At 36.7% G+C, this 26,858-nt stretch overlaps 1 protein-coding gene across 1 annotated transcript in view; it reads right to left on the bottom strand.

The window, feature by feature from the left end:
* TRDN (triadin) overlaps nucleotides 1-26,858 on the bottom strand; it is a 221,442-nt gene that overhangs the window by 21,716 nt on the left and 172,868 nt on the right. The window contains 4 exon segments of the mRNA XM_054279039.1: nucleotides 1,295-1,342; nucleotides 2,834-2,851; nucleotides 3,574-3,618; nucleotides 8,025-8,072. Coding sequence (XP_054135014.1) covers nucleotides 1,295-1,342; nucleotides 2,834-2,851; nucleotides 3,574-3,618; nucleotides 8,025-8,072 — 159 coding nt within the window.

Genomic DNA, 26,858 nt, shown 5'->3' with positions numbered 1-26,858 from the left:
AAAGAATTAAGGAAAAGGTTGTCTAATTCAGTTAGGCTACATGCTATTTTCTTGTTTTCAATAAACAGTATATTTGCATAGATATAAATTATACATCTACACTCATCTAAACCCACTAGAATATCAGTTTTGCTACCCGTGTAATTTACATTATTTTCTAGGGAGCAAAAATTGCAAACACAGTTTGAATCTTGCATCTTCACAATATTGCATTATAAATGTGCTTGATTTTGTTGTGTTTGGCTGTCAGCAAGCAGACAGAATACAAAAGCATCTGTAAGAATAGGCAAGAAAATAGCATTATCTAACATGAGAAAATTGCAAAAATGCAAATTTAGAGAACATGCATCTGAAAAGAAGGTTTATATTCCATAAGAAATAAGTCATTACACGTACTTGCAGTGTTTTTTGGTTTGACTGGAAAGTAAAAAGAGGAAAGAAAAATGGTCAAAACAGTCAGGTTTGGCATAATATTGTTAAGGCAGAGAACGGCTTTATTTATTCTAGATGTTTCCATGTATCAAAACACATTTTTACTAATCTCACAGCAATTAACAACAATCTAATAATGAATGATATTAGCAGGGGTGTTCTCATTTATGGACTGAAATTGTTTTGCTAGAGTTAAGGATGAATAATATTAACAATAAAAATTATAATTCTTCACTTATTTCCTTTCATGAAGAAGCATGGAGCAGGCATGTTTTAAACCCATGATGACAGTTCACAGTGAAACTGAACAATGCTCCTTCCTGTACCAGCATCAGTTTTGCTCTGTCATGTGCAAGTGCAATTGTGCATGAGCTGTGATATCAGAGACATTTTCTACAGATCATGGATTGTGCCAGATCAAGATCTAAATACTATATCATATAATACCTGCAATGGATGACAATTTAAGTATTGCTTTTCCTGGGAGGTTAACTGTTTTCTGAAGTCCAAATGAAAGGCAGATACCCCCAAATAATTAGAAAAATGGAACCATTTAAAGTAAGCAGTTTCAGACACCAGTTCAAACTCTTTGCAGACGTATGCCTTTGACATCAATGGAATTACAGAGGCAGAAAGTTGACCTTTGATGTGTACATATATCTATATCTTAAAATGACTACCAGCATTACAAGTATGTACTGTGCTATTTAGTTTGTGGTATGGCATGTCAGGGCCATTCTATGTATCAAAATAGATCACAGGCCAATGGTTTTGACATTTGTCATATGCAATTATATTTCCACTATTTCTTTAAATAACATTTTCAAAACAAATATGCAAAATAAAATGCAGGAGTGCTTACCTGGTTTTGTAAGGGGAACATCTTTTTCATGTCTGATTGCTTCATGCTCTAAACAAAAAACAACAGCATAACAAAATTGCCATAATGTTTCTCAGTTACATTTTGCACTTTATTTTTTTTTTGGTTAGAAGAATTGAATGTATTTTTTTCAGGATTAAACATTCCCCTTCTCTTGCTTCATGCTGTTATTTTGAAAAAGGAACCCACAAATGAATGGTTATTAAATGATTATCCCACTGAGGGATCTGCCACAAAATAGCAAAGTTCATTAGTACTGCACAAAGCTTCACAAATATAGCTATTATTAATCTACTAAGAGTCATGCATGTGTCTTAAGGAAGAAATATGTTAGTAGGGTCTTCTGTAATTTCTTAAATGTAATTTTTATCCATTTTTAATTTTTATTATTAGAAAGAAGAGTGCAGAGTAAACTCAGCAACCATTCACTCATCCTTTGTTCTTGATTCAGATATACTTGAGCAGAATTCCCAAAGTCTTGGACACATAAGATTACATATGAAGCAGTTTTTGTTGTTGTTTTTTTTTTTTTAATAGGTCTAACAAACAAAAGTCAGACTTAGGAAAAACCCCACCACACAGATCTCATAGCACAGTAGCAGCTATACAATGGGAACTGCATTTTATGGGGCTGTGGAATCAATGGACAGCTCTCCTGGCCTTGTTTCCAGGTGAAGTTCCCGCAGCTCAAGGACTCTGCATCACTTTTCCTTTTGAGAAATGAGGACCCAAAAGCATGCTGTAAATTGGAAAGTGCTGAAAATGTGAATGGCCTCTGAAAAAAGGGCAATATGCCTTAGCCTTTCTGCTACTCAGATGAATAATTGAACTGGTAGCTGTGATTTCAGGTGGGCAGACAAGTTGAGAAATGCTGAGATGAAGACATCATAAGGAATTTCAAATGGGAAACACTTTTATGAAGCATGAATGAAAAATTGGTTCAGTGAAGAGTGATTCATTTCCCACATCTGGACTTTTTTTGATAATTTAATTATTTGGGCAATTAATTGACAGTTTACATTATTACTATTGTAGTTGAATCTGCGTTCTGAAGGTGTGAAAGGTATAGAAAATCAATAAGCAGGCTGTGTGGTAAGTTAAGGTAATGACTCTCTTGAATCCTTTTAGACTGAGAAGAATTCATGATGCAGTTATTATTAATTTCTATTTTTTTCTTTAACTTAGCAGGAGCATTCATTCAAGCCAGGTAATTTTTAATAGTGATTTTCAAAAGACTTTAACTACTATATGAATTTTTGTTGATAGGACTTTTGATAGGGGAAGTGTGGAATGAATTCACTCCTGCACTGAAGCAATTGGTTATGTCAAATGGGCTTTTAAATAGTAATGACAAGACAGTATATTAAATGAAAGGAACAGGAGACATGGTGATAAAGACACTATAATTTTAAGCAAAACTAGAAATTGCCAAGGGCATGCTTTCTTCTGTAAAAGTAAAAAAAGATCCATGTATCCAACAATTTTACAGGATTTTTTCTAATTAAGGTAAGAATAACATACTTGCTGGCTTTGCCTGGGCTATAGAAGATAAAAGAGATAAAGTCGTAATAGTTAGATACTTAAAGAAGAAAAAATAAACTCTTTTTTCCCCCTTTCTTTTTAACATTCAAGCATTTTATTGGAGTCAGTTCTCACTTGTTCTTAGCTTCCCCTACTTGTGCAGGCATGCACAGCATTCAAACCCCTAAAGTTCAGACAGCTTTGTGCTGACTGCCAGTGATGATGAGAATGTTCTAATTCCTTGTCTGACACTTCACAGCTTCTAGAACACTCATTGTTACTTGACTTTTTTTTCCTGTCGACATTACATTAAAAAACTATACTCTCTTAATCACACATATGACCCAAAGATTTAGAGTTTAGTCCCAAAAACATTTTCTCCATAGCACTGGTCCAAAGTCCTAATCCATCTAGTGATTTATCCCCATATTTAGGATTCTTTCAGAGGTCTGATTTACAGCTAGACCTCACTTCATTAGCCCAGCTCTGGCTAATGACAGGCTGGAACAAGCAGCTAAGGAGCTCAAAGACCTTGACCTGTCTTCATCATTGGAAAGACAATTCTTAATAGAACAAAAGCTGCAATTTGCACTCTGTTGGTTTTACTTTGTGATCAGTTACATATTTCAAAACACTGTAAAAAATATTGCAATGCAAACATACTACACTAGATGAGTGCTGAATAGTTGTTAGTACCCCCCTCCTCCTCCATCAATCAGGGGGGAATCACTTATTCTTACCTGACTTCTCAGTAGGAGTTGTCTTTTGTTGTTTCATTTTCTCCTCTGTATCATGAAAGCAGCATTAAAATCACAATGTGTTAGCACAGGTTCATATAATTGGAAATATATTTCTATAGGTGATATTATGCATATTGTTCACAATGATAAAATAAATGCATGTCTTCACCATCATTATGCCATTATAGCACTGCAAAACAGCATGCGGGTATTATGAGTTCTGACTGCATGGTGAGATCATGTTCATGGAAAAAGTAAATTACCGGGCCTAATGTCTCAGCTGCCAGAAAGCAGCTGCATACCCTTCAGCATCTTTCAGGCAGGCACTCAGGTGGAAGCCATCCTATTCCTGCATCCATTACTCCTTTGCCAACAGCACCTTCCTGAGTGTCTGAGTCCAACAGCTTGGTATTAAACAACACTAAGAACTTCTAAATATCTTCTAGAACTTGAAAGACTAACTAAAAACATGGGTGGAGGTATTCATGTGTCTACACTCTGAAGATGGAAAAAGGTATGGGGATGTCCAAGCACATAACAGAGGGACACATGGGACACATAGTCTGAAATGCCAGTCCATACCACCCACTACTGGACAAGCCTACCTCAACCTAGCTGGACATCTGTCACAAAAGCAGCCTTGAACTTCTGCTAATCTCATGGGAAAAGCTGCCCAAGCCCACGTGGTCTTGAGCTGCCTGTGGATTTGCTCAGCACAATTCTCAGATGATGTAGACCCATGTCAACATCGGCCACTGGACCTGAACTTCCTCTTCTCCACGTAACTTGGTGGGATTACACTTTCTGATTAAGTGGGGTTTGTTTTACCTTCCCAATGCCCCAGTCAGGTGGAAACTGGGATGTTTATGTTCAGATTTCTGCTCTGCCCCATTTGGTTGATTTCAAATTCACCCTACCTCATCCTTTTATAGCTCAACACCATTTTGTGTCTTTTTCCATAATTGAATTGAAGCTCCCCTCCTAAACTCTACCTTTCAACAATCATATACATTCCTAAATTCTTCTTAAATATGCTTAAGACACAGTCAGACTATATTTGCCATTCCTCTTGCTGAAAGCAGTTTGCAGCCAGTGCCTCTTTCCACTGCCTTCCTTTCCACTAAGACTTCTGGAAGGCATCAGATCAAGGATGACAATGACTGTGTGGAGATCAGATTGGGCAGACATCTCTTGGCCCCCTTCTCTTGCTTGTTTGGTCTGTTTCTGGAAGAAAATCAGTACTGATGGGGTCAAATATAGGGAGTGATAAAGCTCTCTGGTTACTAATGTTTTCTATTATTTGGTAATTAAACATAGCTCTGCATTGCTATGCTTTTCATTTGTTTTCTGGTATGTGACAATTTAATTTCTCTTGATTTGTATTAAATTTAGGCACTATTATCGCCCTTACTCAGCTATTGTTACTGTCAGTTTCTTATGAAAGCCGTGAATTAAAAATCTCATCTCCATATTATGATTGTCTGAGCTAGAAATGTTTTATAGCACAACCAGCAGCTTGAAGATGCAACTTATTGAGAGAAAGTGTCCTTTTTTCTGCTGTTATAGGAGCTTTAATATATAAAAATCTATTTCACTAATTTAGATTGGGACATTAAACTTTCTATTTGACAATACAGAAGAAAACCTGGTATGCTGCCTTTAAATAATGGCCCTGTAACATGCCCTGGATTAATGACAAGTAAAAACAAAAGGGGTTCTCTTTCTTTAGATTTTATCCTGACACTTTTGAGCATGAAATAATATATTTTTCCTTTGCTAATTCTGTTGAGAATGTATGGCAATATTTGCTTTGTAACTCTGGGATAACAAGTCTGTGAGGAAATAAGTAAGGAAATAAGTTTGTGAGTGGATTGCACATCTGATTGATTTGAAAGTAGGGGCAGTGTTTCTTCTCAGAATGAATTTCTCTTGAAACATGGACAGGCCTGTGGATTTGCATTCATATGGGAATAAACACAGTAACTCTTGTGGCTGCTTGCTTTTTCTCTGCGTTTCCAGCCGCTGGTTGTAGCCAGAAGGGAAACTGAAGGAGTAGAATATCCAGACTTAAGGAGAGCTATCTTAGAAGGGAATACACTTCAAGACATCAGGAAGCTTAATAAAATAGATCTGTTCACCACATTCAGTATAAGGAAAAGCAGAGAAAAACAGATGATGAGGATAATACATATTATTTTGCCAAGAACAGAAGTAATAGTTCTAAATTTTCCTGTATTCTTTTTTTTACCATATCATGGGGAGTCTCCCAAATAAAAAATTAAACAATTTTGAGGTCTTCATAAAGCTACAGAGAGTAAAAATATAAATGTTGTGAATATTAAAAAAATACTGGTTTTGAGTAAGCCCAAAGTTTAAAGTTCTGAAATCCTTCATTGAAGAGAATTTATTTGCTCTGCAGGGCTCCAGTTTTGCAGCACTACAAGCATTAATATTAATTTTTTCCCTGATGTACCTAATTTAAATGGAAAAAATAAGGCTGTAAACATTTCTCTGCATATTGCAGGCAGTTTCAGCAGAATTACATCAGGAATGGATTCCCTTGCTTTACTTGCCTCCACTGACATACACAAAACACTCTAATTTAAACTTTTCCCTATGGGATCAATATATTTTCTGAAATTCTATAGTATTTCAGTCATGTGATACTTCTAAGTCTGATGGCAGGAGGCGTAAGAAAAATGGTTTGAAGCTGCACTGAATCAAGGTGAAAAAGGAGGCCACTGTTTTGTTCAGAATGAAGCTTTTATAATTCAAGCTGTTAACTCAAGAACTCTCCTTGGCACACAGCAGGCAGAAGCACTATTACCACCAGTGCCTGCAGATTAATACTTCCAGTCATCAAGTGAAACTCAAAACAGCCACTGTTCTCCAAAGCAACCATTTATCATCCGAGAATAGAGATTTTACGCAAAAGGAAATTCAGCAAGCATTTTCCTATTTATTTTCCCTTCAAGCACCTAAGTACCAAGGGCTTGGGGTCTGGAGTGTGCTGTAGTATGTGAGAGTAAAATCCTAATCAGTCCAATACACTGGTTTGTGACAGAGTGCTCTGATGTTCGAGAATGCCCTACCAAGGAAATTTATTTTCCTGCAGCTATGTGGATGAGATTGGGCTAATTGTGCAGCAGGACTGATTTCATTTAGCAGGAAAGGTGAGTGGTCATGCCATCCCTCCAGGCAGCTCACTTTCTGACCACCACTGTGGCCACCAAGCTTGGATTCCTTGTTCCTGCTTTGGCTGAATTCACCTAATGCCTGAAACATTCTACTAGCTGTTATTACACAAAAAGTGATCAATGAGTTAAATAAAAAGCTTGGCCTATGTGTCTTTGAAAGAAGAAGAGAAATTTTTTTTCCCTATTGACTCAAAACCAATACACCTTCACTAAATCAGATCCTCAAGGCTTCCAGAAACCTGAAAATGTCTACGAAAATACTTAACTTACAAGGTAGAATATTGTACATTAGAAAAATGAATGAAAAAAGTACTAAATACATAGGAGAAGTTTATTTCTTAAAAAATAGGGAAAAATTAACGAAATAAAGCCTCCTTGCTTATCACTGAACACATAAGGTTTAAATGTTTAATTTGATCACTTATTCATGAGCACTTCATTTCAATGGGAAATTCAAACAGCAGCACTTCCAGCAAAGGTCAATGGGATGTGGATACTTACTTTCTAGTCCCCACTGCTTCTGGAGTGGGTACTGGTGGTAATAGTGACTCAGGAGTGATGTAAGCTGAGCATCAGTAGCTGAGTTTTCTGTGAGGTTACCCTCTTAATCTTATTAATTCACACCAGACCCAGCTGTGTGTGGATCCTTTAGGGCCTTCCTCCTCAAAAAACATGACTAGAACAGAGCCCTGGTTTGAAAGGGGGACCCTTTGTCCTGCTCACAGCAGCCAGGTATTACTTACAGTTTACCCAAGTGCACAGTCAGACCAGGATTAGTATTGCTATTCTTAGTCCAGCTCCTGTTACTTTCGAGATTCAGTACCTGGAGGCTGACTCTACTGCAGAGTGTGTACTCAATGAGATTGTAGCTTCTCATTTTTGGGGGGCCCACACTCACTTAATGTGATAACTAATTTACTGGAAGGGTTGAGAAGGGTTAATTCCCAGTGCACCTCCTTGATGTAGTGCAGGGCATTACAGCACTCCTTCCTCACACTCTGGGAAATGGGTTTTGCTAGTGCTTTTTACTACACCAGTGAGAAAGGTGACAAGAAGAGTCAAAAACTGTGACAGATGAATCCTTTTAGTTAAATGTCACCCTCATATCTGTTCCTCTCCAAGACACTGAAAAAACCCAGTGGCACAAAGCAAAACACCTGTGCCTAGCTCAAGGAAGTGTCCAAGTTTTGCAAACCACACATATCCTGATTAAGTGGAGCTGGGTGTAAGGGGAGGTTCCTTCACCAAACCTACCTGGCTTGCTCTGAGAAACAGCTTTTTCACGTTTAACACGTTCATGCTCTGCAAATAAGAACCCCTGTATTAGAAGGCTTTTTAATTTTTAGAAGATTTTAAAAATAAAATATTCCCATTATAGTTTTAAAAGATGACTTTGCACTACATATTCTAGATTTGAGAAGAATTGATAACTATATTTCTCAAGAAAAGATGTTGAGCTATTTTTTCCCTATAAAATTAAAATAATGAAAAGACTTTTTAAACTTTTTAATGTGGTTTAATTATTTTCTGTGGATTTTTGGAAATATAATAGAATTTATAAAATTATGAATTGCTTCTAGTACTAATTGTGATTGCTATCACTGATCTTCTGTATAGAAAATTTCTCCTTTATGTTTAATATAGAAATGATAGCAGATTTTATTAAAACAAAAGTGGGATTTTCTTGTAGAGAATGACAAATAAATGTTCAGTATTCTTCATAAAGGAAAAGACAAAAAAACTTCTCATGTTTCCCTTTGTCCTGGATTCGGCTGGACTAGAGCTAATTTTCTTCCTGTTAGCTAGTATGGGGATCCCATAAATATACTGTGAGGCACTAATAATAAAAGATATTATTCTGTTTTATAATAAATGGGTATGCAATTTTGTACTATTTAAAAACAGTGTGCTATCCAGATCCCAACATTACGATAGAGAAGATATTTCAGAGGCACTTTAAAAGTATGCTTAAATTCTGATTTGTAGCTCTGAAGTCTAAGCTGTGCAGCAGGTGAGCATTGCAGCATACCAATAAATAAATCTAAAACTTGGGCCAGAGACCTGGCAAGAGAATTGCAGAGATCCTTCCCCATCTGCGGCCCCCTTGATTGTTTCCCTGTGGGAAGCTGCCATGGAGACAAAAGGCATAGGTGGGTCTCAGCTGAATTGAAAAAGGGTTTCCATGCAAACTGGAACCTGTGAAACACACCTGGTCCTGCATTAACAGAGCGAGTCATTGAAAACCAGTGTCATAAGTCAAAATGTTGTGTGAGTTTGTTTTGATGAATTCCAGCTTAGGCTGCAAAAGCTTTGCAAAAATAAGAAAATACCTTCCTTCTGAAAATTATAATAACAATATTCTATATTGCCTTGGTACTTACTGTGTTCATGCGTGTTCTCTGAGGTAGCTAGAAGTAAACAAAAAAGGTATATTTTAATAATTTTGTAGCTGTGATGCAGAATTTAGTTCATTTCTTAGTGACATTTTAGACATATGAAATTTCAGTGAAATCTATTGAAGTGTGCAGCACTTACTTTGTGTCTCCTACACTGTCCACCCCAGATGCATAAATGGGACACATAGCTGAGGAACACAGGCACTCTGAATTCCTCATTTAGCCAAAATTTGGTACAAACACCCCTGGAAGGCTCTGTACCTCTTCTAAAGGCTGAGTCACCCTCACTAAATGCTGACCATACACCAAACCTAGGGAAACTACCTGGCTAAGCAAGGTGCTTACCTTATTTAGTGCCCACTAAGAGACAGGGCAAATTCAGACCATAAGGTTTCTACCAGACAAAGACAGAAAATGAATTTTAGCTTGAGTGAGGAAACAACACCTAGGGCAGTGTAACGATGACAGACCCTGACAATTGCACCTGCTCTATGAGGGCAATGAATTTCAGATGGCTTCAGTGATACTCCGAGAAGCAGAAAGACATTTGAAAATGTTCATTAACTTCATGAGGCCGCTTCTAATCAAAAGGATTTCAGTGCTGTGACTTCTAAACTTTGTGCCATTTCATTTTCTGTATTTTTCCAGAAAAAAAATCCCAGAGGAGATAAAACTGAAAACCAAATGAATACTTTCCATGGATGTTAAGACAATATTTCTCAGGTAAAGAAATGAGAGTTTGGCAGCTGTACCCAATGCTATTATTGGTTCTGCAGAAGGAAGCGAAATGTCAAGACCCAGCCCTCCAGCTGGATTTTTCTTCTTGACTTTTGCTACGCAGCTGTTGTTTTTGAGAGAAAAAAGGCTCTACCACCTGCATGTCTTCTGTGTGCGAGAGAGTAATTCCACAGAGAGATGCAGCAGGGCAGGGGATGAGCTGCCTTTGCAGCCCCAGCAGCACAAGCAATAAAATTGCTGCTGTGATCTCCCAGGCTGTGATTCACTGAGCTCCTGAGCTCCCCAGCTCCCGCTTGGGACAAAAACTGCTGTGCGTGTGGGTTTCTGTTTCACTTGTTTCCCCTGCAGTATAAAATCCACTCCCATTTTATATATCCAGTCTCTAATCCAAGTTGTTGGGCATTTAAGAAGACAGCAACTGGAGAGGGTAAAAGTGAAAAAAACTAGAACATTTTTCTGGGTAATAAAGAGTAAAGATACAAAGTAAGTGTATATGCTTGCTGAAAACTGAGGGATCAGAAACAGGAGTTCAAAAGAAAAAAAAATATGGACAAAGACACATTCATTATTTTTATATGTGTAAGTAAAATGTTTTGTAAATTTAGGCTCATTTAACACTGCAAAACCAACCAAAATGTAGTTCCCCAAGCATCATAAGCTGAGGCAAATTCTATTGCAATTAAGTTTCCATGAAATATGTCAGAAATTTGTAAAGGAAATTAATTTTTTATTGTGTCAAAAGACATAGTGAGATATGTTCAGGAAATATGAATTTAAATTTTCAAAAAGGAATTTCAAAGCAAATATTTAACCCAAATCTGAACATTATACCAGTAGCTAGTGTAATGACTTACATAACTAATACAGAATATTGTGCCATGTAACTCTTCCAGTAATCACCCATAATAATTAGAGCTAGGCCACATATGAACAGTGTTAATTTAAATACTCTCTATTGATGCTGCTTAGCAAATTTTACAAGAAAACTTTTGTAATAACATCCTTTTCTGATATCTGACTAAAATCAAAACAAAACCATTACTCCTTAACTTTCCAGTGAAGCCAATACAGTTATTTCCCCTTTTATGCTGGTAAATATCAGCCACAGAGAATGTTTAAAACAATAGGAACTCAGCTAAAGTCTGGTCCTTGAAGTTTGTGAAAGTATCTCTTGTCCTCTTCCATCTTTTCTGTGGAAGCATTAATTAGACAAATTTGTATAATGTGGGCATCACGACCAATTGAAGACTGAGATTACTGCTATCTGTGCTTTGCCTAAAACTCTAGCTTCCTTATTTCTGGCATAACACTCAGAGATATTTCTACCAGATAGTTCGATGAAATAATGAAGATATTCTAAAGTTAAATCTCTAGAATGTTGGTTATTCTAAAAAAACATCTATAGTTTTTCTAGAAAAAAGCCAAAACAAAACACCAAGGCGAAATTTTGAAATGGTATTTGGGTGATAAAAATAAACCTTTATGTTTTGCTAACTGTTATTTCAGTCAATTCAATATTAATGTTATCCTTCTTGTGTGTCATGATCTCATTAAAAAATGCAACTCAAATGACATATAGACTAAGCAGAGAGTTGGAAAATGAAATCCCAAGACCATTAGATTCATTTTTATAGTATCATGATTATCTATAGCATGAGTACCTTGATTTTTATTCTACTTAGTGAAAATAGCAAGATGATAGTCCAGGTCAGATTCTACAAAGTGTGTAATACTGTATGTAATTTAGCCTAAAGGGTGAGAAATTAAAAGCTGGGTTATGCACCTCTGGGAATCTCACCCACTTCATGTGGTATCTTGCACTAGAAGTGCAAACAAGCATTTTTTGTTTTGGCCACTGATGGCAAGAGGGTTTTGGGCTAAATCAACTCTTTGTCTCATTTCAAATGGATGTTCTGATGTCATTAGCTAACAGGACTACCTACTGGGCAAAAAAGTACTTATTGTTCACAATGGCAGAAAATTCAGTCCTAAGTAAGTGTTTTATCTTCATTTGTTTAACACTTAAATTGTACTAGAGGAGGTCAGATGTGAATCAAATGAAAACCGTTGGATTTTGATGAAGTACTTGAAGCTACATAAGAATGAATCAATGAAATTATATGGTTCTACTCCCAGCAAAAATTTGCAATGTCTTTTCTGCCATTCTAAATTAAACTTGGAAAACAGACTTCATAGATATCTTGCTGTTTTTCACTTCAATTTTTTTACTTGCCTGCAATTCTGAAGGCCACAAGGGGATTAATTATATATGGCATATTTTTGTAAATTAGATTCTGATACAGGTTCAGAAATGAAATCCTGCATTTTATTGAACCATAAATTGGTAAAGCTAAAAGCAGAATGTGCTTTTTGATTATAATGTCTATTTTCCATCTGGGTAACAGGTATTTGCCATTCAGACAGCAAATACCTTTGTGAGTGTGCACATTCTGTAAGAAAAGAATATGTTGTGCAGGAAATAAAAGCAATGACAGAAGTACTTGTTTTAGTTAAGAAAAACAGAATAATAACACACTGTGTAGCTGGGAAAAAATATTTCCAATTAGATAGTTACAGATGTATTATAAATAAGGAATTTACTTTCCATTAGACAAAGTAAGAGCCTGGTTTATTTCCCTTTAAAGATAGCACAGAGATTCTTTACCATGTTTTGGACTGGACATTGCATGAATACACAACACACCATGTTAAACTGTAATGACATTACATACAGGCCAAGAGAGAGATCAAGATCAACAGGAATCTTCTAATAGAACTATCAAAATTTGAAATGCATACCTTCCAGTTTATGCATCATGACAAAGCCAACATTTGTTTTCCCTACTTAATATGAGTTCATTCTTCCTGAACTACAATGAACTATTTGTCCTTAGGACAAATTAGTGGGCATTTCTCCTTCCAAATTTAACTTTCAAGAACTTTAGAGACCACATCATTGTGCATAATTTAAATAAGACAGTTTTGGTCTAGTTAGGTCAAGGTTTTTCAAACTGTAGCGCAACTGTATTATAAAAAAGTCAAACAGAATAAAATACATTCCTTATATGTCTCAGAAAATAAATTCAGAAAAAAGGGATTATTAGGATTTACCACTCTGTTAAGGAGCAGTTCCCTACATTTGTGAAGTTGTTGTCTGTACTCTTTGCTATTCAAAGAAGTCAAATGTTTGCATAAATTTTTTAGATCAGCAGACCTGATCTGTCATATCTGCCTGTGTCTTACTCAAGTTCTTCTGGCTAGATGAGGAGCAGGCAGACTGTGTTGCAAAGCCAGTCTACTGAGCATATGTCTAAAAATGTGGCTCAAAAACCAGATTAGCTGCAGCAGCATTCCTAAAATGAGAATGGCTTGTGCTCATCCTGATCTCTGCTCTACATTAAAAAACTGCCTTGACAGAGTATGACCAAGAGTTACTCTGTGGCCGAGTCAAAATAAAGAAAGCAAGAAGTGTGTGGTGGTGACAGAAATAGGGGAAGCTGGTATATGATTAAAATACGCTGCATGCTGCAAGAGCCTTGTCCTCACAGGATCTCTTAATTCCCTACAACATCCATTTTTAATTTCTGGTTTGCTTTAAACCTAGTATTTTCCAGGTTATTTTTCCAGGTTTCTAAATATTAAGGAAGTATTATACCACATTAACATGACAAGTATGAAATGCTAAGTGATTAAGACTGTCTGGAATATTTGTGGGGAACTGAAGAGCTTGGTCTCTTGGTCTAGGAATGCTCCTCTGAGTCTGTGCATCTCCCCAAATTTCCATGGATCACTCTATCAGCAGTGGCTGAAGTATAATAATAGGATAAGTTGTTGAGACAAACCCTCCCAAATTGCCGGTTTTCCATTTTTATTAATACTTTACCATTGATATTAGACCCTATATGGTATTCACTTGCAACAAACTGATCTTCCTATTTCCACTTTCCACTAGTAAAAGCTGTCAAGCTGCTCTCACAGTTCTTTCTGCTTAATTTTCTTTACCAGAGCAGCCTAGCCCAAGATATCTATCTGCTTTCCTAGAGCAGTCGTGTTTGTGTCCTTGCTGTTTGGTTTGTTTTATACCTCAGGGCTGCATATTGAAAAATGAGCTGACTTTTGGTTTTGGAGGATTTTGTTGACGTTGTCTAGAGCAACTTTTTTTTAAGACTTTTTTTTAACTGGCAGTTCAACAGTACTTTATATAACAGGGAAAAACAAAAAGTAATAGGAGGGAAGGGAGAAACTTTATCATGGTGTAAATATAATAGAAGTAGCAAAGAAGTAGAGACATTTCCAACATTTTAAAATGACTTTTAATAAGAGGAATTGCTTCAACTTCAATCTGAGATGCATGCCTTTAGGAATCAGTAATGATCCCAATCTTTCTCTGTTTCCCAGTTTGTCACTTAAAAAAAAGAAATGCTCTGGGAAATGTAAGTTGTTGAAACAGCAATCTTGCATGATGGCACTGAAAACTAATATCTTTAAAGTAGTATAAGTCCTACTATCCCAGGAGGACAAATCTTCCATCAACAGAGCTGGAAAGAATAAAATTTCAGTCAAATGTAGATGAGGTACATCTGCTGCATTAATGCATTTCATCTTTAGGCACGTGTGCTGAAAGACCTGAAGAGCTTCCTCTCAATATCATCCTCAGCTTCTGATGTTTTCATGTGCTGTTCCCTGAAACTGTGGGATGGGAACACACAGATGAGGGAGAGTATGCTAACAAGCTTTCACTTTTAGAAATATCAGTTTTACATTTGCATATAGCTGAGGCAAAACACAGTGGAGCTTGGGATGTCTTTATTGCAACATGAATTATTGACTCTTAAAGGACAACTGAGTGAAATCAGGCAGACTGAAATTTATAGGATGTTAGAATGATTTTTCAGAATATAGGCATTAGTTTATGCAAAAAATGTTCACCACTCTATAAAAAATTGAAACCAAATGTAGCACCTCTTGCTGATGTTAATATTTGTTATAATTCAATCTTCAGTCATAATGCCTGTTATTGGTGAAAGCTGGCAAACTAACCCCCCTGGGTCCAGATTCCATGTTACCACTTTGAATAGGAACTTCTTAGCTGAGGTCCTTCTTATCTATGACTGGATTTTTAAGAGCCTAATAATGGCTGAAAATATATTTACATATGTTATTAAATAAATGTGAAACAATAATAAATTAGAAAAGAATAAGATGACCATGGAAATCTTGAAAAGAAGAATTTTGGAGGAAAGATTAGTTGATATAAGGGGTGGAGAACAATAAAAATTAATTGACTTTTGAAAAAATGGACTTTTCCCAGTGTGCTACTAAAATCAACGTGGTGATTAAAGTACAGGGCTAATGAGTAACTTCTAGAGGCATAAAGTACTGAACCATCTTTGTTTCTCATGAAATGCTGCTGATGACTGCTTTTGCTTTAATTACGACTCTGTAAAAGTACATTTCTGCAAATGATGTCTGCATAGATAAGAAAAAGAAAGGTAGATTGACGGTAGAAGAACTACTCATTCTGGAATTGTATCTGAATAGAATACCTCTGAGCATTCATTTGCACACATCTTTGTGCAGAGCAATACAGTAATAGTTTATCCCATGGGGAAATTTTTAGCCAATTAAACGTGTTGTGTGGATATGCAGGTGTTCAAGCATATTACGCTGATTGACAGATGTGTTTCTGAAATGATGCCAATATATATGTGTTATACCTAACTTACAACAACCAAGTAACAACCCAGGCCACCAATTACACAGAGCACTCTTTCTTCAGAAATCACAGCTGTTTCGTAATCATTAAACAGTAGTTTAACTGACTCCAGTTTTTGGTAGCACGGGCTGAATAAATTACTGTTGTACTTTAATGCAAGTAAGAGCAATTAACACAAGCTGTACTCATAACTGCAATTGAAATGTCATGCCAGATCTATCAATATGAATAATATTACAGGTTTGTTATTTTATAAGACTTAAAATAGAGTAATCTTAGTTTGACCTTGAATAGATTACAAAGTTATAACCAATTAAGTTTACAACTGATTAGTTGTAAGGTTTTTGTAAATCCTACTAAAAATTAAAGTATCAGCATTTTTTGAAAAAACATGGATGCAAGGTAGCATCACTAGTTTTATGGGCTTCAACTGTGAGTACACAGAGGTGTTAGGTAGATAAACATGGAGATTTCACCTTATTGTTAAAATGTCTACATTAAATATTAGATTCTCCATCTAACTACAGTGAGAGTGGGTATTCAATCAGTTTTTAAGATCTGCAAATTACTTGCTCCTTCTTCTCACTTCTCTTTCAATGTCAGATTCTTAAGAGAGGGGAAGTTGTTAATTAGCAGCAAACAATCCTAATATTCATTGACATTTGTTTTCTGTTCTTGTTACTAAACCTAAACTATGTTCCCTGTTATTAATAGGTGAGAAATATAAATATCTCCAGTGGGGCAAGTAATCGCATTCTGACACAGATACAAGACAGATGAAACACACTTTGCAGATGCTTATTTCTCTCTATCATCCCTAAACTGAGACTAGAGTGAACAGTTTCAATGTAGATTTACAACTTTAGACATAAAGTTTGCATGAGGTAAAGTTTCTTCATGATTACATTAATCTGAGTATCTAAAAAAGTTCTTAAAATTTATGAATTCAGTGAATCGTCATGAGCTTCAGATAGTCATTCCTCTACCTACTTATATTGAATGGGTCATGTCTTATCCCACTGAAATATCTGCAACATGGGAACTTCTGTCCATCACTACACAGAGGTTGTACAGATCATTAAGTCGCATATAACCCTGTAAAACTGACATAAATTATTTATATCCCTAAGAAAGTTGAGACAAGGCAAACAGAGGTCCAGCAAAATTCAGTTAACTGATTTAGTCTCCTCAGATAATTTTCTTTATTTAATATAAATTACATGTTCATCAATATTCCTTGAAAATGCTGGGGACTTGATATTTTAGCATGGGAAATCCAAGCTTATTAGTGCATGGGCAGCCATCTGTGAAATTGAAAACATCTTAAGTCAGGAGTGGATTTGCATTGAAAAATGTCTTGTTTGCAGTTCAAGATTCCTGTAGAGTGTCCTTCAGTAAAACCACTTTATTTAACTCTTAATCTGATGCAGGATGACAATATTAACTTCAGTTTGGAAGATCCTTTGGGCTCCATCTTGTGGCTATTTCAGTGACTGTTTCCTTTGAGAGAGCTGCCTGCCTTCAGCTGGTCAACATATCACTAATAGTTTCAACAGCATACTAGCATATGGCTGTATTTATTATTTGCTAGAACATAATACAGAATTTTTGACCCTATTTTAAGAAAATGGTTTTAAAAATATTTATAATGATTTGGGGTTTTTGATTCCTATGTTTAGGACTAAAAGTTCTATTAAGAGTCTGTGTAATACACTTTGGAGTTTTAGAACCAGATACTTCACTTTCTTATCCTTTGACTCTTGTTAGAAAATGACAGAGTGAGGCTGTGATTCATCTTGAACCAGTGGCATCTGCAGCTGAGCAGAAATCCCATGCTACCATGACCATTCGCTTTATGAATAAGATGGCTGACTTCCAGTTTGTCTGGTCAATTACAAAACTAAGCAGCTCTGAAATCCCCCTATTTTGATTTGGTTTGGTTTGTTTTTTGGTTTTTTTTGGGTTTTTTTTCAGTTTGGAAAGCACCTTGATTTTTATATATATTGAAAAGGGATGCCACTGTGCCTCGGCCAGTTTATTCCACCCTCTGTATGCAGAACAGCATTTTCCAAGCCATACAGTACCATTACAAGGAGTAGTAGAAGGAAATTGTTCTTTACTGAATTGACAAAAAGATGTCAAGTTTGGAGCTTGAATGTTCATGGCTTGGCCATTTTCTCCTTTTGTTTGATTTTAGGTTCACTTTCAGAAATGAGAGTACTCTTACATGTGCTTGTGAGAATGAGCAACCACAGGGATTGTGTCATGGCTGAATCCTGTTTGGTCCACTGGAAACACAGATGTAAAGAATCTTTACAAAACAAGACTTTCTGACACTGACTGGAGAGACAACTCACTACTCTTACTTGCTTGACATCCCCAACTCAGTCCATGTCCTCTGTAGTCAGAAATAAATAGGATATGGGAGATATGAATTGAACTAAGAAATCCTTCTTTATGCAGAACTAGGAAAACTTGACGTTTTCTTTGATCTGGCTCTATTCCAAACAAGGATTTTTGTAACCCTCTGTAGTTATAAAACATTTTTGAAATACGAAAAAACTCTTTTTGTTTATAGAAAAAAAGGTAATTTTTAATATTTATTTCATTTAAAAGTGACAATTAAATGTGAAAAAATGCTGAAATATTTCAGCATGTTGCATTTCTGTTTACTGTTTTCTGGAGGTGCCCTGGAAATTATGAGATTTATATCACTTCACCAACCCCTGGGTCTATTTAAATTAGTTTGATTTCTTGCTCACATGCTTTGAATTATTACCAAGAGTTAAAAATTTTTGTGTACTGGGAGCCAGATTTGCTCTTGGAAAGTTTTGGAAATGCCTTCCTCATGCAAAGGTTTTCTGCCTCTTGCCCTTTTAGAATTGACAACATTTACACATTTCTGTGACAGCTTCTCTATCCCACACATGTTGAAAGAAGGCATAACATGATGCTGGAAGGTAAAGCTGCCCATTTTCTAGGACTTGGGTCACAAAGTCCTAAAAACCTAACCTTTGAAAGAGAAATAGTGAATGCCTAAATTTCATGCATTAATTGTGCCTCAAGGTTCCTGTTAGAATCATCCATATTTGGAGAAATCAGCACAATATGTAATCTTTCTCCAACTTAATTTTGTTCTTTTTTGTCTCTTGCCAGCTCCTTCAAGTCTGATTTATGCTATGCACAGAATGTACCATTGGCTGAACGCATCATTCCATCTTCTTCTCTTTTATGATGGCTTGTCACTCTGTATGGCTCATTATTCTTGTTTTTCTAGATGAGGGATGTATTTGAATAGGACAAAATAATTGGAGAAATCTTCATGTAGAGTACAGTGTGTGTGCTGTATGATTCACAGGAGAAATGGTAAAGTGCTGTTTGAACTGTGCATGCTACCACCACAATATATTTTGGATAATGAGCCAGTCAATTTAGAGCGCTGCCTGGCTACTTCTATTATTTTTGCAGCTGTGCAAAAAATACTGTATCCTTAAGCAAAATCAGCGAACATTACCCTTTTTTATTGCCAGTCAGAGGAATACACATGCAGCCTAGAGCAATTTCTTGTGACAACAGAATAAGCAGAAATAAATAAAACCTTATCATATTTGGAGTTAGCTAGTAGCATGCAATATTTTCTGTATGAGGCCTGCAAAGAAGTGGAGCTAGATGAGAAAGCATGGCAACTAAAGCATGGCATGTTAATTTTTTGGAAGAGTCCTTATTACTTCTCTCCAGTTTTTCAGTTTAGTGCATATCTACTAAAGGCATGAACATCACTGAACCAGTTTGCTTTAGTCACTGGAAGATTTCATTTTTCTGGCATTTTTTTTCACTAGAATCACTACCTTCCTTGCTGACAATGTTGGTTATGATCTCAGAAAACCAGAGGGTGGTATAATCCAAAAAATAAATAAAGGGATGATAATCATAAGAATGACTAAAACTGGATTTCAGTTCATACTTCCATGTTTCTGTGAAATATGTTGGTGGTAACCAGCAGGATGAGATACAGCCCGAGCCAGGTGCATGAAAGTAGCCTACACATACTTGTTGCAAAATCCTTTCAACTAAGAAATCAAAGGAAAAATTTTTAAGCAAAAGAAATATAGAAAAGAAAATGAAATGGAAAAATCAATCTAACTTCAAAGATTGTTCATGAAAAATGCATTTTTCAATCAGTTTTGCTGGGGAAGATTTTGGTTAAGGGGGAAGAAAATCCTAGCGGATGGAAAATGAGCACTAGATGTTTAAAACAAATTCCCTTGGTGTTCTTCTGTAAAAGAATGGGCCCACAATATGACAAGGGTGAGAGAAGTAGCACCCTTAAAAATTACCTCGTTCTTTTCTTTCCATCAAGGATGTAGCAGCTCATGTCTTTGAAAACTGCAGAAATTTTGATATCTGAAAACCAATGGCTCTATAAGTAGTTGCCAGTTTTCTGATTCTCCCTGCTTCATGTGCTATCTTTCACGCCTCAGTTGCTGCAAATTAATCTTTGGACAAAATATCCTGCTTAATACCTATTAAGCAAGGTTGTTTTTGATAACTGAAATTAATTTTATTGTTCTGTTAAGGACATGAAGTGAAATTTTGGCCTCAGTGGAGTGAATGGGAATTTTGCCACTAACATCAACGCAGCCAAGATTTCACTCATGAGCTGATAAAACAGTTGAGACTATACTTTTTTTTTTCCAGTTCAGTTAACAGCTCCGTACAGGGATAACAGAAAAACCAAAAAAATGTCTTCATGTATAGGCAGTAGAGGTTGGCTCCACTGTACTATTGTGTGAATCATAGAATTTCCAAATGGCAAATGACATGCCCTAGGCCCCCTCCCCCCCCCCCCCCATCAAATCTCCCATCAATAATAAAGAGCTATTTTTTTCTCATTGAATAAAAAATCTTTCTCATAAAAAAAGACTCTTGAATAATCTTAAGAAATAAAATGTTCCCATTGCTCTATTTAGTGAGAAAGACAAGATTTATAAGCCCAGTACTCAATAGAGTTGAACAGCTTAAAAAAAAATACCACCTCAGTGCAAATATTTCAAATTATTTTTGCTGTTTGAATAAAATAAGAAAATTAGGAAAAAAAGTTTTAACTCAGCAAATCTTATTCGGAAAGACAACATATAAATAGAGATTTAGGTTCTGATAAATATATTATATTTATCTTTAAATAAAAGTAATATCTTTTGTTCTGATTTAGGGCAAATTTTTCCACTAATCTGTTAAAATATCAGAGAATGACTTCAGCAAAGGTTACATGCAAGCTCAATATATATGTGAAAAGAGGAAATTAAATGTGCCTAGGAAAGCAACTTCTGCAAAGAACAAGCTGCCACGTCAGCATGCATGGTGCACTGCAAGTTTTGTCCTCTTTGACAAATCCTAACGTGGTAACAAAGGCCTTTCATTTTCCTCCCAGCCAGAATGAGGAAGTGTCTGACACTGGTCTGTATTGGCCTGTTTTAAAAAGGAGCTACCAATAGTGGAAATGACAACAGTGTTATCCCAGCAGGAGCAGATAAAGTTGGCTGATGCTAGCACACGCGGTGCTGTATGTCATCACAATGCTGTAAATCATCACAATTGTATCACTGAACGAAAGAAACATTTCTCACAGCAGTCACAGCCTGAAAGATGGTTCAGTCAAGGGAAGAGATTGATTTACCTTTCTTCTCCCCCTCCTTTTTCACTGCAGCTGCAACAGAAACAAAAATACAGTGTTTCCAAAATTGAAGTTAATAGCAGTATCAGTAGAAATAATTCAAATACCTATACGAACATTTGTGCGCATATATCAAATCATACATATATTATGCCATCAAGGAATACATTTCTTTGCCAGATGAAGAAACTGAAACATTTCCTCACATACACCCAGCTCTGCTATTGATAAGAGCATATTCCAGCTTTCTGCATCCTCACACAAAATTTTAGTCATGGTCATCTTCCTCCCAGACATTGAAAATGGGAGAGAGTCATAGAGTGAATATTTCAAAATCAACAATGAAGGAGGAGGATAGATTGAAATGTCAAGGGGTAAGAGGAGTATAGAGAAAGGTTATGAGACATCAGTTTAGGAGAAATACGTACTTTTGTGCTATTAGAAATTGTAGTATTAAAAAAGAGCATAAAATAAGACATAAAAAACAGCCTGAAATTATATTTCTGAGCCTCTGCCCAATATTGAGACTTTCAAGACCTGATTATCCAGCAATCCCACCTCTAAACCCCATAGCATGAGTTTTGTGGGAAGGAAAATGGGAAAGAGACTGGAAGAAAACCTATACTTTAAAATTTAAACCAAATTTTAAAAACCTGGAATTAGTTCCTTACTGGAAGCTGTGATGTGTGCCCAAGATTCAAACTCTGGAGACAGAATAAAAGTTCCCTAAAACTCAACCCAGTATTCCAATAAGACCTTGCATACATCTACAATGAGTGCTGTGAAACCATAACAAAATTTTACTAAAAGGGATGAGGTGGCTAAAATGAGTTACCTGCATTCACAGATAACTGCTGCAACTCTGATGGAGATGAGCCAAGCTTATCCTTAAAGCTCTTCAAAATCCATGCACTACCAATTCCCCAGCCCACATTTATAGGACCAAAACTTCTAAAAATGTATTTACAGATGTCACTTTATTTTGAAATGAAGTCTTAGTAAGCCTCTGCCTTAGGCTAGCATTTGCAGGCAAAAGAAGAGAGAAGAATTAAGATTCAGAGCCTGTACTTTCCCAGAAAAGGGTGTTCAGCACCTGGCTGCCGATATGAATGGGTCTGATATGGCATTGGAGCTGGAAAGGAAGCATAAGTGTAATTCTGCAATTATTGGATAATGTGCCCTGGTATAGGACAGAAATCAAGGAACATGAGGTCAGAAGAGGGCAGACACTCCCTAGTAGTTTCAAATGTTTGCATTTTGTGTGCTGGTCTCCGTCTCTTCAGTGTTCTTAAAATGAGAAATCATTTTACTGCAAACTGTTTTTACATTTAGATATAAAGGGCCAAGAAGGAGCTGGTTAAACCTTGAATTACTAAAATGCTATTTATCAATGGCCTGTGACAAAACTATTCTGATTTCAAAAATTTTTCATGTTTTCTACTACCTGCCCTCCTTTAGAGAATTAGATAAATTTTAAGCATCTCAAGAATGTGCTCAAAAAAAAAGGTTTTGTGACTAGAATCGGTGAAAATCTGGCATAAGGTATCCAGGATCTGGTCCTCTTTGCAATCACTTCCCTTTTTTAGGTAATGGGTGTATCAGAGCTGTGCTGTGCACATTTCACAAACGGTGGTTACAGCAGAGCGAGTAGTTTTTACCCCCAGAGTCTCCTCTGGCCTCAATGGCTTTTGAAAGGCATGCTTATATTGCCACTTGTGGTGTTTTGAAGTAACTCCCAAATCAACAGAAACCCCAAATACTGAGACTCTGGGAAGGGCTTATAGGTGAATGTGCAGTGCACCCCTGGGCTCCTGCTGCCTTCCGTGCTGCCATCTCATGGGATGTGGCTCAGTGTCCTTCTGCTCCCCAGGCAGAGCAGGGCCCCTCCACGCCTGCTGCTGCACTTAGGGCTGGCCAGCTTCTGTTAGCATGCTATTATAGCCTGTTGGCACATCTGCTGGAATTGTCACCTTGGCCACAGTCCTTCTGATGGGATGTACTGTAAATACTCAACAAATCTCATGAGGCAGAAGAGGCCTCATTCCGGCCACTGTAGCCAGTAGCATTGCTCTGGTCAAATCCTGCTGCTCAAATGTAAAATGATAAGGAATAAATGAAAACGGGCAGAACACCGTCCTTTACATTGCTCTTTCAGAAGCTGAGCAATGTGTCTGAGTCTGAAAAGTGGCAAAAAGGTGGATAGTTTACCCAAGGAACTTGGTTTGCAGGTGATAAAAGGCCAGAGTACCTGCTGCATAATGCATGTGTAGAAGTCCATCCGAAAATCCTTCATTTTTTGCCTCACAATTGTCATGAGAACTACCGAAGGGTTAAAACTGCTGAGCCAGTTGGGAAAGAAAGTCTCCTGCTTATCTAGTGTGCTTACAAGTGATGTTTGCAGAACACGCCATGCTGTACTCGAGGGGGGCATGCTGCCCTTTTCTGGACAATTGAACTGGACTTTCTTCCAAACTCCTGACTTGGCTGGACTGAGCTCTGGGGTGGCTCCCCCCACCGCTCCATGAGAAGACCCCTCTTGCCTGTCTTCAACCACCGTGACGGACCAACAGAGATGCGAATCCCCCCATCAAGGAACCAAGAACCCCTCTGGCACCCTATTGGCACCCCCATGGCACCCCCATGGCACCCCCATGGCAACCTCCTTCCAGAGACTGGGACTGTACCCCCTCCCAACTCAGGGAGGGGGAAACCTTACGTACCTGTGAGCATTCGGCAATGAAAACAACCTGTGAGCATTCGGCCATGAAAACAATGGACTTCTCCCCTCCATAGAAACCTAATTTCAGCTACCCTTCCCCCAACCAAGAACAGTATATATATTGGGGTTCGGTCCGACTGTCCTTTGAGTACTCCCCAAGACGTGTACCAGCGCGTTTCGGCGGCGGGACCCCGAAGAGCTCACGTTTTGGTAGCTATACCCCATTCCCTGACCTTCTTTCCTCCCTTTTTCCTTGTCTTACCCTTCTCTTCCCCGGATCCCTTAACCAAACGCATATTTAGCTGTGGTTATAATCAATAAATTGCACCTTGTTGATTTGTTACTGCTAAACCCCTGTGCCTTTGTTGGTTATTTTTGCACCCAAAAATCATTCGTCACCCGTTCATTTCGGGCGGACCTTCACAGCATGGTAGCTAGGGAGGGAAGGGCATGGAACAGAGTGATGAACTAGACAATGTGATGCCCCAATGTAAGAGATTCCCTTGGCTGTGTGCTTTTTACCCTGATTATTTGGAGAAATAACTAATTCTTGAGTCAACTTGTTTTTCTCTCTGTACTGAAGAGACCTGTCTTGTAGTTCTTGAATTACAAATTTGTACAGAGCTATTCAAAGAGGACTCCCTTAGCAGCCTTAAATCACAGTCTGTATTTTCTAGGCCTATCCAAATCAAATAATACTTTTTCAGTTAATATAGATAGTATACAAAGCAAAACACATTCATTAAGAATATACACACCATGTTATGGAATTACAAGCCTAGATTGACAACTATTCCAGAAACCAGAAATGAGCATTGTCATATTTTAGGTTTTGTGAATAGGTTAAAAAAAATCATTACAAGCCATGGAGGATCCTGATTTTTTTTTTTTTTTTTTTTTTTTTTTTTTTTTTTTTTTTTTTAGTGTAGAGTGGGAAAATAAAGGTAAATTCCAGTGGTGGAAAGGTCAGAAAACTGTGATAATGCAGTAAGTATTTTCAAGGGGGAAAAATATTCATGTTTAAGACTGTTTTATTGTTTCAGACTTTTATCAGAAACTTGAACCTTTATCACCAGCAGTCCTTCAATCTCTTACATAGTGGTGTTTCCAAAGGACTTTTTTCTGAGCTGTTGAGCAAACACAAACCTTTTTAAAATCGTGACGATATCTTGAAAGCAGCAAAAATCTTCAAAACACTGGTTCCTACTCAAGACCAGCTCTTTCTATGTAACTTTATGACCCAGAAATAGCCAGGAACAGATATTTAGTCTAAGTACTGTCATAAAAGTGTTATCTTCTACAAATTCTCCCTTTATTTTCTTATAAGAAGCAGTTGGTTTCCATCCTGAAACAGGAAGTTTAACTTTATTTCTAAATGTGTAATAATTAATTATGAAAATTACATTTCATACAGATATCCAGTTCCTCTGTGTCATTTCTAAAGAGCCCTTGACTTGGATTTGTGATTTTCAGTCTTATCATGATCATACTGATTAATCTCAGAGGAAATCTTGAATCTTTCCTATTTCACCTTGTATGAGACTTTTGTTGTTTTTCCTAGCCCACTCCAGTGCCACGTTATCATGTAAGGGTTTTGTACACAACACTCTAGACGAGATGCAGCTTTGATTTATGCAATAGCTTTAGAACATTATATGTCTTTTTCCTAATGCATTTGCATATGGAAGAAACTTTTTCAGTGACTTGTCTGCAGCAATACTTTGGTACTTTCCTGGATTTACATGGTGAATTTAGAGATAAATATTTCTTTACTATTTTCCCTCTACTTCATATTTCATTATATTTATGGACACTAAATTTTCTTTAACATCATGCTGTCTGTTCACCTCGTAATTCAATGTATCACAGCCCCTTCTTATCCTGAATTCTTTAACTGATTTTGTCATCTGAAAATTTCATTACATTGATATTTCTATCTTATCCTCTTAATTAAGGAATATAACATGAGTGCAGACATGAAATCATAAGCAATTCTTCTGTAAACAAGATGCAAGATGAAAATTAATCAATTGCTCCCTGATTCCTAACCAGATATTTATTTTCTTTAACACTGTAGGTCTTATGCAGCAGCTCCTTGGCTTCTGCAATAATTCTTATAATGAGACTTTATAAAGGTCTATTTAAAACATTAAATAAATGTTGGGTTTATTACTTTATAAATATATTGGAAAAAGTTATTATTAAGACATAGTTTCCATTTCTAGATACAACACAGGCTGGAACACAGTGTTTTTCCAGATATTTGGCTTTGTTCTTAATTTAATTATGGATTCACCAAATTTCTGACAGATTTTTAATTTCTGAATAACTCTGCAGTAATTTAAATGTATTTGCCCTCACACAAAGGGCAAATACATTTGAAAGTAATTGACATTTTGACTAAGTTCTGGTATTATTTTGCTTATAAACATGTAAGCTGTGGTGAAACAAGATCAAATGCGAACTCATCCCATGTGTCAGGTACTCTGTGATAACTGTTCATATGTGTGCTGTTATGCTGAAGTGAAAACCACCTCATGCAGACAGCTACAGCAAAGCATCTGGCATTCACTGAGTTGATACTGTCTTTGCCCATCTCACTATAAATTGTCCATCTGTTCATAGTTTGAGAAGAAGATACTGTTTTAAAATATTTAAGAACCATATACAGTGATATTTCTCTCTCAGACCTTCCTAGAAGGTATTTTCTCTCCCTCTTTCAGTCTTTTTGAATTCAGAATTTCTCTTATTCATGTCAAGTGAAATCTTACTCATGTTAAGAAACTGCAGTTAAAAGAACCAGTATGTTGAGTACCAGAGAGGAGAATTTAGCCTTTAAATTGGC

This window comes from Melozone crissalis, unplaced genomic scaffold (assembly GCF_028551555.1).
Source record: "Melozone crissalis strain CALT ecotype California unplaced genomic scaffold, PUWL_Pcris_2 ptg000027l_1, whole genome shotgun sequence".
Classification (NCBI taxonomy): Eukaryota; Metazoa; Chordata; class Aves; order Passeriformes; family Passerellidae; genus Melozone; species Melozone crissalis.
Note: the sequence above shows the minus strand (reverse complement) of the source record. Positions and strands in the feature narration are given on the sequence as shown.